Source organism: Entelurus aequoreus, linkage group LG22 (assembly GCF_033978785.1).
Source record: "Entelurus aequoreus isolate RoL-2023_Sb linkage group LG22, RoL_Eaeq_v1.1, whole genome shotgun sequence".
NCBI classification, from domain to species: domain Eukaryota; kingdom Metazoa; phylum Chordata; class Actinopteri; order Syngnathiformes; family Syngnathidae; genus Entelurus; species Entelurus aequoreus.
In genome coordinates, this window is record NC_084752.1 from 29,119,469 (window position 1) to 29,139,422 (window position 19,954).

The 19,954-nt window shown below is 39.1% G+C and overlaps 1 protein-coding gene across 1 annotated transcript in view; it reads left to right on the top strand.

Annotated features, from left to right (window-relative positions):
- The window catches only part of tusc3 (tumor suppressor candidate 3), a 199,285-nt gene that overhangs the window by 102,545 nt on the left and 76,786 nt on the right, over nucleotides 1-19,954 (top strand). Inside the window, exon 3 of the mRNA XM_062033676.1 lies at nucleotides 16,650-16,767. Coding sequence (XP_061889660.1) covers nucleotides 16,650-16,767 — 118 coding nt within the window. The remainder of the gene's footprint in view (nucleotides 1-16,649; nucleotides 16,768-19,954) is intronic.

A 19,954-nucleotide genomic window follows, 5' to 3' on the forward strand; every position in this document is an offset into this window, starting at 1 on the left:
ACAATTTCTCTGCGATTGTTGGTCAAAAGCCAATACGTATTTTAGCAAAATAAGGGTAGTATAGTAAGTGATTTTTTTTGGTCGTTCTGTGTATTTTGTCACGTTTATTGCGCCATCGGGTGCGTATTAGCGAGCCTACTGGTTAATAAACACTTCAGGAATTTAGCAGCAGAGTGCGTCAAATACAGATGCGAAACTGTACTTTGACGAAATAAAAGCATGTTTTATTGTAAGTTTATGAGCTGGATTTTGTTTAGAACGATATTAAGAAGTATTAGTTTAGTTTATTTTGTCAGGAAAACTAAAGTCCAAACGACAGCAATTGCATACTTCCCATCACAGCTTAGCGCCTGTTGTTTAGTTGGCCATACTCTCTCTATACACGGCTCTGGGATAACCGACATAACCAACACGGCAGTTTTACAGCACTTAGAAAGCTTTAATGTCGGTTTAGATTATTTTTCGATTAATCGCCAATCCTTAACGTCTTCAGTCTTTTTATTGTGAGTGCTGGCCAAATACACTCAAGATCAAATTAATTCAGTTATGCATCTAATTTAGAGCTCATTTTAATACAATTTGCTGCTAAAATGTATTCAATGTTAACTGGTTAAAAGTCATCGAATATTATGATATTCACTATATTGCCAAAAGTATTTGGCCACCTGCCTTGACTCACATATGAACTTGAAGTGTCATCCCATTTCTAAGCAATAAAGTTCAATATGATGTCGGTCCACCTTTTGCAGCTATTACAGCTTCAACTCTTCCGGGAAGGCTGTCCACAAGGTTGCGGAGTGTGTTTATAGGAATTGTCCACCATTCTTCCAAAAGCACATTGGTGAGCTCACACATTGATGTTGGTCAAGAAGACCTGGCTCTCAGTCTCTGTTGTAATTCATCCCAAAGGTGTTCTATCGGGTTCAGGTCAGGACTCTGTGCAGGCCAGTCAAGTTCATCTACATCAGACTCTGTCATCGATGTCTTAATGGACCTTGCTTTGTGCACTGGTGCACAGTCATGTTGGAAGAGGAAGTGGCCCGCTCCAAAGGTTGGGAGCAAGGAATTGTCCAAAATGTTTTGGTATCCTGGCGTATTCAAAGTTCCTTTCACTGGAACTAAGGGGCCAAGCCCAACTCAACCCCACACCATAATTCCTCCGCTGACCCCTCTCTGTCAGTTTACGTGGCCTACCACTTCGTGGCTGAGTTACTGTTGTTCCCAAACTCTTCCATTTTCTTATAATAAAGCCGACAGTTGACTTTGGAATATTTAGGAGCGAGGACATTTCTCGACTGGATTTTTTGCACAGGTGGCATCTTATGACAGTTCCACGCTGGCAATCACAGAGCTCTTGAGAGCGGCCCATTCGTTCACAAATGTTTGTAGAAACAGTCTCCATGCCTAAGTGCTTGATTTTATACACCTGTTGCCAGGCCAAGTGATTAGAACACCTGATTCTCATCATTTGGATGGGTGGCCAAATACTTTTGGCAATATAGTGTATATTATTACAAAAAAATGCCCAGGTTGTTAGTACAACTTCTTTATGCTCGTCAAAAAGAGAATCTTTTGAACAAAAAAGATCCCTCAAAATGCCCCAATCATGATTATTACTGACAATTGAAATTGATCTAACTGATCTTATTAATGTGGAATGTGTTGTTTTTTGTTTTGTTTTTTTGCAGCGTTCCAATGGCCTTTAGCAATGTTATCACCATAGACCTTCTCAATGCTGATCCGGCCAGTCTAAACAGCCTCTGCTCTAGTTGCATCAGTCACTTGATGACATCACTTTTTCATCATTCATGTCAGCACACTTGGCCTCTCTAACTCCCTGCCTGGTTTTGTATGTCTTTGTCTATGTTTTATTTATTTCTATTGTTAAATATGTTTCATGGATATGAAGAGAATAGACTCATTATTTTTACATGAGTGACACAGAGCAAATATGGGTGCGTTCCTTATTACTTTGCTGTCAAAATCAAATTAACCTTAGTCGCAGGTTCTTAATGAAGTCTGCAATTTCCAGAGCATGTTGCATAAGGTCGTTATCACAAGTACACACGTACACACGCGTATGGTCGTTGTTTTTATTTTTGTTTGTGTAAGACTCTGATTTTCTTCTTTTCCCCACAGATGTTGATGTATAACAATTCAATCAAGCACTGCAAATATGGCTAATTATCAGGGTCATAGTTCCAAATGGTCACTGTGCAGTATTACAAACTAATAGCTAACCAGCCCACACAACAAGTTGGACAATTGGGCATTTTATGTTTATTGTTATGGTGTTAGTTTATTTCGGAAATGCATGCACACAAGTGTTTGGAAACCTCAGCTAGTTGTTGGATCACTGCTTATTGGTTGGTGCTTCTCCAGAGGAAACCTGAGTGTTTGGATTGTGATTCTCACTCAGCTTTGTGTTTTTGCATTTTGCACTTTGGTGCTCCATGGACTTTCGCAGTTTTCCTACCTTTTTCCATGCCTGTGCATTCCTGTGTGCAGTATCTAGCACCTGTATAATTTGTGTATTTTTGTTTAACTATTTTTGTATACTGTGCCACAACTTTGAGCACAACTTCCTATTTTATTAAATACTTTAAAGGCCTACTGAAATTTATAAATGGTTGATTTATATAGGCTAGTAAGGTAAAGTTTTGTACCTGACAAGTTTCGGCTATCTTGCTTCTGCAGCCTTCCTCAGAGGTGTATAAATCAACCATTTATAAATACACATTAGTAGGCTAAATGAACCTCTTTAACAGCCTACTGAAATTATTTTTTTTTATTTAAACGGGAATAGCAGATCCATTCTATGTGTCATACTTGATCATTTCGCGAAATTGCCATATTTTTGCTGAAAGGATTTAGTAGAGAACATCGACGATAAAGTTTGCAACTTTTGGTCGCTGATAAAAAAAAGCCTTGCCTGTACCGGAAGTAGCGTGACGTCACAGGTTGAAGGGCTCCTCACATTTCCCCATTGTTTACACCAGCAGTGAGAGCGATTCGGACCGAGAAAGCGACGATTACTCCATTAATTTGAGCGAGGATGAAAGATTTGTGGATGAGGAACGTGAGAGTGAAGGACTAGAGTGCAGTCCAGGACGTATCTTTTTTCACTCTGACCGTAACTTAGGTACAAGCTGGCTCATTGGATTCCACACTTTCTCATTTTTCTATTGTGGATCACGGATTTGTATTTTAAACCACCTCGGATACTATATCCTCTTGAAAATGAGAGTCGAGAACGCAAAATGGACATTCACACTGACTTTTATCTCCACGACAATACATCGGTGAAGCACTTTAGCTACGGAGCTAACGTGATAGCATCGTGCTTAAATGCAGATAGAAACAAAATAAATAAGCCCCTGACTGGAAGGATAGACAGAAAATCAACAATACTACTATCAGGAGACACCGAACCAAACACTGGACCTGTAACTACACGGTTAATGCTGTGCCGCCTGTCGAAGCCTAGCAATGCTGTTGCTAACGACGCCATTGAAGCTAACTTAGCTACGGGACATCGTCAGAGCTATGATAAAAACATTAGCGCTCCACCTACGCCAGCCCTCATCTGCTCATCAACACCCGTGCTCACCTGCGTTCCAGCGATCGACGGCGCAACGAAGGACTTCACCCGATCATCGATGCGGTCGGCGGCTAGCGTCGGATAGCGCGTCTGCTATCCTACTCAAAGTCCTCCTGGTTGTGTTGCTGCAGCCAGCCGCTAATACACCGATCCCACCTACAGCTTTCTTCTTTGCAGTCTCCATTGTTCATTAAACAAATTGCAAAAGATTCACCAACACAGATGTCCAGAATACTGTGGAATTTTGCGATGGAAACAGAGCTGTTTGTATTGTGATGCAATGTGTCCGAATACTTCCGCTTCAACCATTGACGTCACGCGCAAACATCATCATACATAGACGTTTTCAACCGGAAGTTTCCCGGGAAATTTAAAATTGCACTTTATAAGTTAACCCGGCCATATTGGCATGTGTTGCAATGTTAAGATTTCATCATTGATATATAAACTATCAGACTGCATGGTCGGTAGTAGTCGGTTTCAGTAGGCCTTTAATAATATAATTGAATATCATATTAAAATATACTTCACATATTACGCGCTACAATATCATTGCATCCTTGGGTCACGCTACAGACACAAAGAGCAGAAAATAACAACACTGAATATAAAAGGTGACACTTCCCTTTAAAATACCAGGTAGCTCTTGACACCACCAACTTTTGACTGCCAAAATAAAAGCATTACGTCCCATGCTCTTCCGGCTTTAAAGGGGAACTCCACTTTTTTGGGGGAATTTTGCCTATTCTTTATCAAGAAAAGAACACATGTTTTTCTTTTGTATGCATTCCAACTCATAAATAAACAAAATGGAGTCAATAAGAATCGCTCCATTTCGCCTATCGTTATCATCATCAGCCGTGATCGGCCCACTGCAGGGCGAAGGCCTCCCCAAGTTGATGCCAAGAAAGTCTGTCCTGTCCTGTTGCCATCTATTTAATACTTACCAACTTTGTGAGGTCATTACTGCAGCTCAGCTTCTGCCTTCCCTAAAGTCTTCAACCTAACCATGGCCTCCATTCTGTAACACGTCAGATGTTCTTGCAAGTTGGCCAGCCCGCTTCCATTTATTTCTTCGGATTGATTGCATTATGTCTGCTACTTTAGTCTAGTTTCTGATCCATTTCGCCTATGAAGCACTCTTTAAAAACCTCCAAAAACCTATAAATGTTTTATATACAGGTACATGCTGTAAGTATACATGTAATGTAGTAACAGGCACATTCATAATAACATGTATTATTTACATATCGTGTTCATTTTAAGCATACAATATATTTAGTTTGCAGATACATATTAACATTAGCTTTTCCCTTCAACAACAACAATTACTACTCGTGCAGACTTCATTAGAGCCACCAACAATTACTTTGGGACAAATGATGATCCAAATCCTTATCTTTGTGAGCCTTAATGTAAGGAGGATGATCTACAAGTTTTAGAAGATGAGTGATAAATAGATCCAGCTCTAGTGAAACACTAAGCATCATGCAGCAGTATTGCTAAGTGCTTAACACGATACACAAACTACGATCATAATAAAACAATCTCACACTGTACAATGTATGCTCTCACTGAGATGCCAACTCATAGGATATTTATGTCTTCCCGTTAAGAAGAATAATTAATCAAAATCCTCACAAAGGGTTAAAAAAAATGTGGCTACAAACAATTGCCTTTCTTGCTATCAATGGGTATAAGTTTGATGTCAAAGTTTACAAACTGCTTGGTTTATGGCCACAGCCTTTGACTATTCAGGGTGAGATGCATGATTTATAACCTATAATTAACTTTCACCAGCTCAGTGGCGATGCAGGAGCTCACCGGCTCTCTGTCAATATAGCAGGATAAGCTAGTTAGCCCTCTGTAATCGAGGCGTGGCTAAAAATAGTTTGTCTGCGTTGGCAAATATACAAAAAATATTGCTAACACTTCGTAAATGCGATGTAAATGGAGTATTGTTGGCGTTTTTTTGATGTTTTTTTAGAGGGCTTTATGGTCGGAAGAGTGTATTCCCACTAGCTGCATTATTAGCCACCTGTATGGTCTTGACTTATATAGGGACTGGGAATGATACGCAAATTATAAAAAAGTGCAGTTCCCCTTTAAGCACGTAAACAATGCACACATGCACACATAAGTTGCCACTAATGATAAAAGGTTAGCTATCATCATACTTGCCAACCTTGAGACCTCCGAATTCGGGAGATGGGGGCCGGGGGGAGTATATTTATAGCTAGAATTCACTGAAATTCAAGTATTTATTTTATATATATATATATATATATATATATATATATATATATATATATATATATATATATATATATATATATATATATATATATATATATATATATAAATATTTGAATTTCAGTTTTCATTTATTTACACGTATACACACATAACACTCCTCTCTACTCATTGTTGTATTTGAAAGTGCAATGCTTTGCAGCCAGTAACACAGCCTTTGAAGGAGCATAGGTATGGGCAGCATCTGTGACATTTAATTTGCAGGAAAGGAGTAAGTTTAGGGTTGAATTGTCCATCCTCGTTCAATTCTCTGTCACTACCTTTTTTTGGACATTACTACTTGCCGTAGTTTTGAAGCAATGCATGATGGGATTTCGGATGTTGAGTGTCAGTGTATTAACGTGCCGGCTGGAATAAACACACACTGAGAAATAGCTCCGTGCCTGCCTACTTTATGGGTTATAGATAAACCTGTGGATAACGGAGACATATATAATAGTCTCCTCCTTGTTGTGTGTGCAGTTGTGCACTCTCCAAAAGCCGTAGATGTTATAACGTGACTGGGCCGGCACGGTGTTTATATGGAGGAAAAGTGGACGTGACGACAGGCTGTCCTCACTCAGGTCCGGCTGGAAATCGGGAGAAATTCGGGGGAATGATTGTCCCGGGAGATTTTCGGGGAGGGATTGAAATTCGGGAGTCTCCCGGAAAATTCGGGAGGGTTGACATTGGCTAGTATGGCTATCATTCAGTGTTTATCCTACCCCAGGGGTCGGCAACCTTTTGCATCAAAAGAGCCATTTGTGCCAGTTTCAATCAGATCAAGACTCAACTGGAGCCACAAAACCTATTTGATCACAATATTAAAGTGAATGCTACATATACAGTTTCCTTTAAGGTATGGTCACGTTACATTCCTGGCTTTTTTCACCACACACTTACACACACAAATGTTGCATGTTATTTTGCTAGTTGTTGCAACGTTGCTGGATTTTTGTTTTATGATCTGTTGTGTTGTCTCCAGTGTTAAGTCATTTATTTGAAAAAGTAACTAATTACTGTATAGTTGATACAGGGATTTCTTTCATTTCATTTTTGTTTATTTATTTATTTCAGGCAATGACATACAAAAGTACAAAGTTGACAGCACATAATAATATAAATTAATATAGTGAAAAAGGTCATGTATAGTATGTAATGCATGATTGTCCAGTTTTGCCTGAAAGGGAGTGGGAAGAAGATAATTTATTTAATCCCACCCCCAGTTCTCCATTCAGTAAATATTCACATGAGTTTCACTCTTACTTTGTTCAAGGATTATAATACAGATGTTGTATCATAGTGGCATTACCACAGGTAACAATAATTATTACACTGTAACAATAATTTGTATCAACAATGTAGGAATAATGAATATACCAACAATGGTAATACACAACATAGCAATAATGGAAATAGACAACATATCAATAATGGTAAGGAAACATTGAGCACATGTTAACACTTTGAGACAGAGTATAGCAGCAGGTCAATTTAAAGACCCTCATCTCTATATTTGAACCAGACCCCATGTTTGTATAATAGTTTAAAGGCCTACTAAAACCCACTACTACCGACCACGCAGTCTGATAGTTTATATATCAATGATGAAATCTTAACATTGCAACACATGCCAATACGGCCGGGTTAACTTATAAAGTGCAATTTTTAAATTTCCCGCTAAACTTCCGGTTGAAAACGTCTATGTATGATGACGTATGCGCGTGACGTCACGGAGAGAACGGAAGTATTCGGACCCCATTGGATCCAATACAAAAACGCTCTGGTTTCATCCCAAAATTCCACAGTATTCTGGACATCTGTGTTGGTGAATCTTTTGCAATTTGTTTAATGAACAATGGAGACTGCAAAGAAGAAAGCTGTAGGTGTGATCGGTGTATTAGCGGCGGACTACAGCAACTCAACCAGGAGGACTTTGAGATGGATAGCAGACGCGGTAGCCGCCGACCTCACCTTGACTTCCTCCGTCTCCGGGCCGCCGACCGCATCGGTGATCGGGTGAAGTCCTTCGACGCGCCGTCGATCGCTGGAACGCAGATGACCACGGGTGTTGATGAGCAGATGAGGGCTGGCGTAGGTTGAGAGCTAATGTTTTTAGCATAGCTTTGTGAGGTCCCGTTGCTAAGTTAGCTTCAATGGCGCCGTTAGCAACAGCATTGTTAAGCTTCGACAGACTGGAAAGCATTAACCGTGTATTTACATGTCCATGGTTTAATAGTATTGTTGATCTTCTGTCTATCCTTCCAGTCAGGGGTTTATTTCTTTTGTTTCTATCTGCATTTGAGCCCGATGCTATCACATTAGCTCCGTAGCTAAAGTGTTTCGCCGATGTATTGTCGTGGAGATAAAAGTCACTGTGAATGTCCATTTCGCGTTCTCGACTCATTTTCAAGAGGATATAGTGTCCGAGGTGGTTTAAAATACAAATCCGTGATCCACAATAGAAAAAGGAGAAAGTGTGGAATCCAATGAGCCCTTGTACCTAAGTTACAGTCAGAGTGAAAAAAGTTACATCCTGCACTGCACGCTAGTCCTTCACTCTCACGTTCCTCATCCATGAATCTTTCATCCTCGCTCAAATTAATGGGGTAATCGTCGCTTTCTCGGCCCGAATCTCTCTCGCTGCATTGTAAACAATGGGGAAATGTGAGCAGCCCTTCCTCCTGTGACGTCACGCTACTTCCGGTATAGACAAGGCTTTATTTTATCAGCGACCAAAAGTTGCAAACTTTATCGTCGTTTCAGCAAATATATGGCAATATCGCGAAATGATCAAGTATGACACATGGAATGGATCTGCTATCCCCGTTTAAATAAAAAAAAATCATTTCAGTAGGCCTTTAAATCGATTAATAGTTAGGCATTGCTTGTGTTGTAAGTCCAGTTTGTTCCATAGTTTTACTCCGCATACAGACACACAAAAACGTTTACAAGTGGTTTGAGCTCTCGGCAATAAGAAATATCCAAAGCCTCTCAAATGATTGAATGTGCTTTGGTAGCTGTATCTGTCCTTGTCGACAGGGTATTTTGGGATTACATGATTATCACTCCATTGACATGTTGTCAATTATTACCTCGCAGTAGTCAAAGTTGTTTGTGCGTTAGAAACGCTGTTAATATGGAATGGCAGTATGCCTGACACTAGTTGTCACACATCTCCTTATCTTCCATGTTTCTCCTTTACTAGGTATTTCCATGCTTCTGTGCTATTCTATCTAAAACGTGTTCATGCTGCTGCGTTAAGGCAGGCTCTGTCTTCCCCCTCCAAATCCCCTTGTGTAGCGTGGCCTATGCCTAAAAAAAGGTCTAACATTACGCGGCAGTGCCGCGGCAGAGGCTGTAATTGGTTGGCTTTTAGTACTTGTCCTGTGTTGATGTGTGATTCAATCAGGAGGCATACTACCCACCTTTGCAAATATGCCTTCCTTGTTTGCAATGTAAGTATTGTAACAACACCAGTTCCAATAACACTCAATCCCTCTTTTGTTACCATTGTTTGTTTGCAACGAAGGAAGCTAACGGGCAGAATCATCAGGTTAACCCAGCAGTATATTAGGGCCTTTACTGTTCCTAATATACATAAACAACATGTCATCAGCATGCAACTTTGAATTGTTCTTGTTTGCGGATGACTCGGCCCTGCTGGTATCCGGCAAAGACAAGTCACAGGAGGAGAAAATCCTCAGTGCTGAACTCTGTAGAATTTGCACCTGGCTCACTGACAACAAGCTATCCATACACTTGGGTAAAACGGAATCCATCCTATTTGGGTGCCACATCAACCTTAAGAAAGTCAATGACTTTGCTATAAAAGTGGGTGACATTGTTATCACCAGGAAAGATGAGGTCACCTACCTAGGTTCCATTCTAGAGGCTAATCTTTCCTGTGATAAAATGGCAACCAAGGTAATCAAAAAGGTCAACCAACGAACGGGATTTCTCTATAGAATCTCCTCTCTGGTCAACAAAAGCACCATGAAGATTCTGGCGGGAACTCTCGTTCAACCCTTTTTCGATTATGCATGCACCTCCTGGTACCCTAGCACAACAGGTTACTTTTAGACCTCCACCCCAGATCACACCTCACTCCAACCCACTTCTCCAAAGTGGGCTGGAGGACAGAGTAAAACAACTTGCACTGAGCCTAGTCTATAAAATCCGCTACACCTCCCTGATACCGAAGTACATGTCAAACTACTTCCTTAACGTATGACCGCCATAACCACAACACCAGGGGGAGCTCCACTAACCACGTTAAACCCAGATTCCGATCTAACAAAGGTCTTAACTCATTCTCTTTCTATGCCACATCAATGTGGAATGCACTCCCAACAGGTGTAAAAGAAAGGGCATCTCTAACATCCTTCAAAACCGCACTAAAACAACACCTCCAGGCAACTTCAACCCTAAACTAACACCCTCCCTTCCACATAATACCTCTTCGGATTGTAAATAATCAAATGTAAACAATCAAATGTAGACACTTTTTCTTATACTTTCTGATCTCTCTCTCTGTGTCCACTACCTGTTGTACATATCCTACCAAGTCAGTCCTACACTGTTCCAATGTCCATTTCTCTGATGATGCAATTGTTGATGATTGACCAACCAATCCTACCCCACCCTCCATATCCCACACCCCGGATTGTAAATAATGTAAATAATTCATTGTATATACTCTGATGATTATCTTGTGTGATGACTGTATTATGAAAATAGTATATATCTGTATCATGAATCAATTTAAGTGGACCCCGACTTAAACAAGTTGAAAATCTTATTCGGGTGTTACCATTTAGTGGTCAATTATACGGAAAATGTACTTCACTGTGCAATCTACTAATAAAAGTTTCAATCAATCAAAGCAGGCACAAGATATTAAAACAACGCTGATAACTTGTTGACTCAGGTCCTGACCTGAGCAACGCAAACATAACGTTGAAATAACATGTTTTTTGACGACGTTTAATCAATGCCAGGTTCTGACGTTGAAATGACCATTGAAATGTGGTTATTTCTCAACCAACAACATAGATCCAACGTTAGACATCAACGTTGCCTCAATTTACAAATACAACTATTTTGCAACATTGTTTCAAAGTCAGATTCAAAGGACATTTATGTATAATCAAAGTTGTATTAGTGTTGTAACAATACCAATATTTTGTTACCAGTACTAAAATGATTTCGATATTTTTCGATACTTTTCGGTACTTTTCTAAATAAAGGGGACCACAAAAACATTGCATTATTGGCTTTATTTTTTAACAAAAATCTTAGGGTAGATTAAACATATGTTTCTTATTGCAGTTAAGTCCTTAAATGAAATAGTGAACATACTAAACAACTTGTCTTTTAGTAGTAAGTAAACAAACAAAGGCTCCTAATTAGTCTGCTGACGTATGCAGTAACATATTGTGTCATTTATCATTCTATTATTTTCTCAACATTATTAAGGACAAGTGGTAGAAAATTAATCTACTTGTTCATTTACTGTTATATCTGCTTACTTTCTCTTTTACCATGTTATGTCTACACTTCTGTTAAAATGTAATAAACACTTATTCTTCTGTTGTTTGATACTTTACATTAGTTTTGGATGATACTACACATTTGGGTATCAATCTGATACCAAGTAGTTACAGGATCATACATTGGTCATATTCAAAGTCCTCATGTGTCCAGGGACATATTTCCTGAGTTTATAAACATAATATACATTTAAAAAAAATGAAAGAAGATGTTGTGATGCCAAAAAATATTGACGTAATCGTAGTAATTTCGACTGGATACGTGCCTGTACTTAATATCATTACAGTTGATGTTAGGTGTTGATCCACCTATGGCGTTTGTTTACATTTTGATGCCGGTGAGCTACGGTGTGTAGTGAAGCATGTTTAGCTATTCCTCGTCCTGCAGGGATGATACTTGTAAGAAACTTACTTTATTTGTCGCCATTTAGAAGTAGTTAAAACACTGACGACGGCAGATGGACGTTAGCCGCTAGCTGGCTAGCCGTGACTTAAAGCACCTCTTCCTGAGGGCATTTCAGTGTTATAACTTCACCTTTATCTTTAGTTTTTAAGCCAAAATGTGTCCGTTCTCCCTTTTCTGTCTACACACTGTCTACTTCTAAGTACTCTGTGATTGTGCGCTGCCGAACATGCTCCTCTGCTCGTAAAACCAGCAATGTCATGATGTGACTTCGACGCGGGTGTGGGGGACCGGTACGTTTCCGGTACTACGGTATACCGTACAACCCTACGTTGTATCAATGTCTTGTGCCTGCTGAGAAGTGTCATGGTTTCTCACCAGAAAACACTGGTCCTAGAAATTAATGGCTTATGCAGAACTTTGAGAGACTCATGACGGTGCTTCAAGGCACAGCGTAGTGACTACAGTACACATAATAAGCATTAGCTAGCTGGAGCCCCAACAGAGAGATACAAGAGCTGCATGTGGTTCCAGAGCCACAGGTTGCAGACCCCTGTCATACCCTAACAAAAGCATGACTGCAAACAATTGCTTCTCTGGGACTGCTTTTGGATCTCTGCACACAATAGCTTCGGGAGTGTACGTGTGTGTGTGACAGCCGTGTGTGACACTAATCATCTTATCCGACCCTCAGGACAATTAGCATTCAATTTAATTTGTAATTACCGTATGAGAAATGTTGACATTTTGTGTTTAATCTGTTCTTTTTAACCACTAATGGTAATTTTAGGATTCTCCCCTGTAGGAGAGCAGAGTCCTCCTAGATCCTTTTATTCCAAGGCTGTCTAAGATGAAGAGAGGTGACGAGAACTGAATTTTAACCTATTTAGTCTACAAAATAGGAGGAAGTACAAACAATAGAAATAGCAGGCCTGGAAAGAGAGCAAACGAGCTATCAAGAGGTTGAAGCAGCCTTTCTAATGACTGCCTGTCTTACGGACTGTATCCCTGCAGACTGTATTGATCTATATTGATATATAATGTAGGAACCAGAAATATTAATAACAGAAATAAACAACCCTTTTGTGCGAATGAGTGTGAATGAGTGTACATGGGGGAGGGAGGTTTGTTGGGTTGGTGCACTAATTGTAAGTGTATCTTGTGTTTTTTATGTTGACTTAATAAATAAATTAAAACGTTGTTGTTTTTTTTCTTGTGCGGCCCGGTACCAATCGATCCACGGCCCGGTGGTATGGGACCACTGCTGTATAGCACTGAATACAAGTGTTGTTATTATAAGCGCTAACACACTATATATATATATATATATTTTAATTATTGTGCGGCCTGGTACCAATCGACCCACGGACCGGTACCGGGCCGCGGCCCGGTGGTTGGGGACCACTGCTCTAGTGCACATACATTTTCCTCCGTCGCTTTCTTTACATGCTGGTACCTTATGACATCATTTATAATCATATACAGTGGGTATGCAAAGTATGCAGACCCCTTAAAATTGTTCACTGTCATTGCAGCCATTTGCTGAAATCAAAAAGTTCCTTAGCAATGTACACTCAGCACCCCATCTTGACAGAAACAAAATAGAAATGTAGACATTTTATCAAACTGAAATATCACTTGGTCGTAAGTAGGGATGTCCGATAATATCGGACTGCCGATATTATCGGCGGATAAATGCTTTAAAATATAATATCGGAAATTATCGGTATCGGTTTCAAAATTATCGGTATCGGTTTTAAAAAGTGAAATTAATGACTTTTAAAAACGCTGCTGTGTACACGGACGTAGGGAGAAGAACAGAGCGCCAATAAACCTTAAAGGCGCTGCCTTTGCTGGCTGGCCCAGTCACATAATATCTACGGCTTTTCACACACACAAGTGAATGCCATGCATACTTGGTCAACAGCCATACAGGTCACACTGAGGGTGACCGTGTAAACAACTTTAACACTGTTACAAATATGCGCCACACTGTGAACCCACACCAAACAAGAATGACAAACACATTTCGGGAGAACATCTGCACTGTAACACAACATAAACACAACAGAACAAATACCCAGAACCCATTGCAGCACTAACTCTTCCGGGACGCTACAATATATACACCCCCCCCCCCCCCCCCCCCCCACACCTCAACCTCCTCATGCTCTCTCAGGGAGAGCATGTCACAATTTTAAGCTGCTGTTTTGAGGCATGTTAAATATGGCAGTGCCATGTTGGCATTTTTTTCCATAACTTGAGTTGATTTATTTTGGAAAACCTTGTTAAATTGTTTAATGCATCCAGCGGGGCATCACAACAAAATTAGGCATAATAATGTGTTAATTCCACGACTGTATATATCGGTATCGGTTGATATCGTAATCGGTAATTAAGAGTTGAACCATATCGGAATATCGGATATCGGCAAAAAAGCCATTATCGGACATCTCTAGTCGTAAGTATTCAGACCCTTTGCTCACTATTAAGTAGAAGCACCCTTTTAAGCTAGTATAGCCATGAGGCTTCTTAGGAATGATGCAACATGTTTTTCACTCCGGGATTTAGGGACTCTGCCATTCTTACTTGCAGATCCTCTCCAGTTATGTCAGGATGGATGGGGAACGTTGGTGGACAGCCATTTTCAGGTCTCTCTAGAGATGCTCAATTGGGTTTAGGTCAGGGCTCTGGCTGGGCCTGTCAAGAATGGTCACAGCGTTGTTCCGAAGCCATTCATTTGTTATTTTAGCTCTGGGCTTAATGTCATTGTCTTGTTGGAAGGTGAACCTTCGATTCAGTCTGATGTCCTGAGCACTCTGGAAGAGGTTTTCTTCCAGGATATCTATGTACTTGGCCGCATTGATCTTTCCTTCAGTTGCAACCAGTCGTCTTTTCCCTGCAGCTGAAAAACACCCCTAAAGCAGGATGCTGCCACCACCATGTTTCACTGTTGGGATTGTATTAGGCTGGTGATGAGCAGTGCCTGGGTTTCTCCACACATACCGCTTAGAATTAACCCCAAAAAGTTCAATCTTGGTCTCATCAGACCAGAAAATCTTATTTTTATAGTCTGGGAGTCCTGTGTCCGTTTTTGGCAAACTCTATGCAGGCTTTCATATGTTTGCACTGAGGAGAGGCTTCCGCAAGCCACTCTGCCATAAAACCCCGGCTGGCGGAGGGCTGCAGTGATAGTTGACATTGTGGAATTTTCTCTCATCTCCCTACTGCATCTGTGGAGATCAGCCACGGCGATCTGTGGGTTCTTCATTCCCTCTCTCACCAAGTCTCTTATCCCACGATTGCTCGGTTTGGCTGGACTAGTAGGAGTTGTGGTGGTCCCAAATGTCTTCCATTTAAGGATTATGGAGGCCACTGTGCTCTCAGTGCTCCATAAATTATTTTGTAACCATGGCCAGATCTGTGCCTTGCCACAATTCTGTCTCTTAGCTCTATGGGCAGTTCCTTTGACCTCATGATTATCATTTGCTCTGACATGCACTTTGAGCTGTAAAGTCCTGTATAGCACTGAATACAAGTGTTGTTATTATAAGCGCTAACAGCAATAAACTAAGTTTAGAGGTGCCGTGATCACAGACAGGTAACTAGCTTATGTAGCTATTAATATACTGAGCCAGTGAGCTGCTGCATCGCCTTTGAGTTGGCAGAAGCTAATGATAGATTATACATCATGCATCTCACCTGGATAGTAGAAGGTTGTGGCCATAACCGAGAATTTGGTCAACTTTGAGACTCAACAAAAAAACCCTAAGATCGCGAGAAAGACAGGAAAATACGCTCATTTGCACCCAGTTTTATTAAGTTAGAAGTTTGTATTTCTTGTTTAGCACTTTGCAATCATACTACTTGCTGGATATGTTAATCACTCAGCTTTTAAAACTTGTAGCTCATCCTCCTTATATTCAGGCTCAAAAATATAAGGTTCTGGATCATAATTTGTCTCAAAGTAGTCGTCGTTGGCTCTCACGAAGCCTGCCATGATTCGTAGTCTTGTGTGTTGTTGAAGAAAATAGCGAACATTGTGATGCGTCTGTTAACATAATTTGCCTCTGTATGGTTACAATGACCAAAATATGTAAATATTACATGTTATTACGAATTTGCCTGTTACTACATTACATACATACTAACAGTGTACACTACCGTTCAAAAGTTTGGGGTCACATTGAAATGTCCTTATTTTTTAAGGAAAAGCACTGTACTTTTCAATGAAGATAACTTTAAACTAGTCTTAACTTTAAAGAAATACACTCTATACATTGCTAATGTGGTAAATGACTATTCTAGCTGCAAATGTCTGGTTTTTGGTGCAATATCTACATAGGTGTATAGAGAACCATTTCCAGCAACTATCACTCCAGTGTTCTAATGGTACAATGTGTTTGCTCATTGGCTCAGAAGGCTAATTGATGATTAGAAAACCCTTGTGTAATCATGTTCACACATCTGAAAACAGTTTAGCTCGTTACAGAAGCTACAAAACTGACCTTCCTTTGACAGATTGGGTTTCTGGAGCATCACATTTGTGGGGTCAATTAAACGCTCAAAATGGCCAGAAAAAGAGAACTTTCATCTGAAACTCGACAGTCTATTCTTGTTCTTAGAAATGAAGGCTCAAACACAAAATTGTTTGGGTGACCCCAAACTTTTGAACGGTAGTGTATATATAAAATGTGTTTTTGCCCAAAACTCGGCTAGGCAGCTCACCCCTGACCCTGAACAGGTTAGACACAATTACATTAATGACATACCATTCTGTATTCTCTTTGGCATCTTACAGGCAAGCAAATGAAGAATACCAAGTCCTGGCAAACTCATGGCGCTACTCCTCTGCTTTCTCAAACAAGCTCTTCTTCACTGTCGTGGACTATGACGAAGGAGCAGATGTTTTCCAACAGGTTGTATTTTTTAAATTCATACTTAATTTGTGTTATCCATTGTTTTTATCACTCATTCTAAATCTGGCTGTCCATATATTTATCCTTTCAGCTAGTCAAATGTAATTCTGGTCTTGTAAAAGGCTTTGTGTGTGTTAAATGTATCTAGTAAATGAGCTGTTGTATTGCTTGTTGTACTTGTTCTGCCTCATGAATACATTTTAGACACATTTGCTCTTTCAACAGCAGCCTAATATCACATCTAATATTCATCACCTTCTGATTGTGTTCTAGAAAGTGGCTCATTATTTTTTACTTTGTTTAAAATAGATTTAAACAATTGGTAAGATGTGTTTATTTTCAGACCGGCATACCGTAAACATGTCTCAATGTGGTATAAAGAAGAACTCACTGTGTGGTTTTCTCTGATGTAACGCACTAATACTGTTAAATAAAATCACATCAAATCAAACTTGGTTTATAAAGCAACAAAGTGCTTTACACAAAAAAACGTGCATAAAAACACACAAACGCGCACACAGCACAATGGACAATAACAAAACAGAACACAGTGTGTGAATGTGTGTGTGAATGGGTGAATGTGGAAATAGTGTCAAAGCGCTTTGAGTACCTTGAAGGTAGAAAAGCGCTATACAAGTACAACCCATTTATCATTTAACACGGCATCCAGGATGGAGGAAAAAAGCCACATTTGAGGTGTCCACACTGGAGAACACCATCTAAAAAGTAGTGTAAAACATATGATAAAATATCATTAAAAATATATAAATACATTGAGTTAATAAAAACATTGATAGAATAATAGTACTAATAATAGCAATAAATACAATAGAAAATAACAGAAGAAAAAAAAGGAAAGTTTAACATGATTAGTAAAAAGCCTGAATAAATATGTGTCTTTAGCGGGTTTTTTTTGTTTTTTTTGCCACTCTGTGTCTTTGCTCTGGTTAGGGCTGTCAAATGATTAATTTTTAAAATCAGATTAATCTCACTCTAAACTGCGATTAATCATAATTAACCATGGTTTATTATTTTATTAAATAAATAAAATGTGTTTAACAAAATACGCCAATATTTGGATACAAATGCAATTTAGTAGTCAGAATGTCATACAGGAACATTTTTTAAATGTTTTACTGAACTGCAAGTCATTGATGTGCCCAAAACTTGGTGACAGTAAGTATGATAAGAATTATCCAATCCAATCCAATCCACTTGATTTATATAGCACATTTAAACAACAAGAATGTTTCCAAAGTGCTGCACAGCCATGTTAAAAACAATATTAAAAACAATATTATGCTCTACCAATTACTGAATAAAAACAAAAAATAAATAAATATAAAAACAATATAAAAACAATATAAAAATAAATATGATTAAAAACTATTTTAAAGGGTAAAACCAATTAAAACAGTAAATAGAAATCAAAATGTATTAAAAAAACAAAACAAAAAAAAAACAGAGGACAACATAGGACAAAAGACCACACAACTCACGTAGTGTTAAAAGCCAAAGAATAAAAGGTGCAAATTTTAAAAGTATTCACAATAATATTGCAAATAAGGTACAGTTACTAATGGATAATGTAGTAAACACATTCATAAACAACTTAACATAGTGCACGATTTATTCTTTAGTAGAGATGTCCGATAATATCGGCCTGCCGATATTATCGGCCGATATATGCGTTAAAATGTAATATCGGAAATTATCGGTATCGTTTTTTTTTATTATCGGTATCGTTTTTTTTTTTAAATTTTTTTTAATTAAATCAACATAAAAACACAAGATACACTTACAATTAGTGCACCAACCCAAAAAACCTCCCACCCCCATTTACACTCATTCACACAAAAGGGTTGTTTCTTTCTGTTATTAATATTCTGGTTCCTACATTATATATCAATACAGTCTGCAAGGGATACAGTCCGTAAGCACACATGATTGTGCGTGCTGCTGGTCCACTAATAGTACTAACCTTTAACAGTTAATTTTACTAATTTTCATTCATTACTAGTTTCTAGGTAACTGTTTTTATATTGTTGTACTTTCTTTTTTATTCAAGAAAATGTTTTTAATTTATTTATCTTATTTTACTAATTTTTTTAAAAAGTACCTTATCTTCACCATACCTGGTTGTCCAAATTAGGCATAATAATGTGTTAATTCCACGACTGCATATATCGGTTGATATCGGTATCGGTAATTAAAGAGTTGGACAATATCGGAATATCGGATATCGGCAAAAAGCCATTATCGGACATCCCTACTCTTTAGTCTAACCAGTTGTTTAAACAAACAAGCTTGTTTACCTCTTCAGATGGTACAATGCCACCTGAACTCGTGTGATTATTTACAGATGGCCAATGTTCTCCAGTAAGCAATATCAGTTCACATACAGCCAGTAGTTGCAACTTGATGCTCTTGATTGTGTAGTACAGTTGGTTCATCTTTGCTGTAATTGTGCCTCCCCAAGGTATTGTACGACACATCAGATGTGATGATATTAGGGCTTCGTGGTATATGTTTGAGACGATACCGCCAAACCGGTATCATTTGATGTGCCTTCGTTAGGCCGTTTGCTCTTCTCTGCGCCTGACGGGCGAAGCACAGGGCATCATCATTGGCTGACCCCGTCCCGTGTCCCTTGCGTGTTTATGTAGGCTTCTCTCTGATGCACAATGACACACAATAACACGATGTGCATCAAACTTTAAAAAAATATGGCGCGCGGTACTGACTTCTCGAGTGTGATACAATGCATTTAGCTTTTCGTGAGTGACTACAGCTTTATTTACACATACACCAATTTGCTTGAGAACATACACTACCGTTCAAAAGTTTGGGGTCACATTGAAATGTCCTTATTTTTGAAGGAAAAGCACTGTACTTTTCAATGAAGATAACTTTAAACTAGTCTTAACTTTAAAGAAATACACTCTATACATTGCTAATGTGGTAAATGACTATTCTAGCTGCAAATATCTGGTTTTTGGTGCAATATCTACATAGGTGTATAGAGGCCCATTTCCAGCAAATATCACTCCAGTGTTCTAATGGTACAATGTGTTTGCTCATTGCTCAAAAACTCGGACATGGGAGGAATTCGGGGAAGCCATGGAAAACGACTTCCGGACGGCTTCGAAGCGATTCTGGACCACCATCCGCCGCCTCAGGAAGGGGA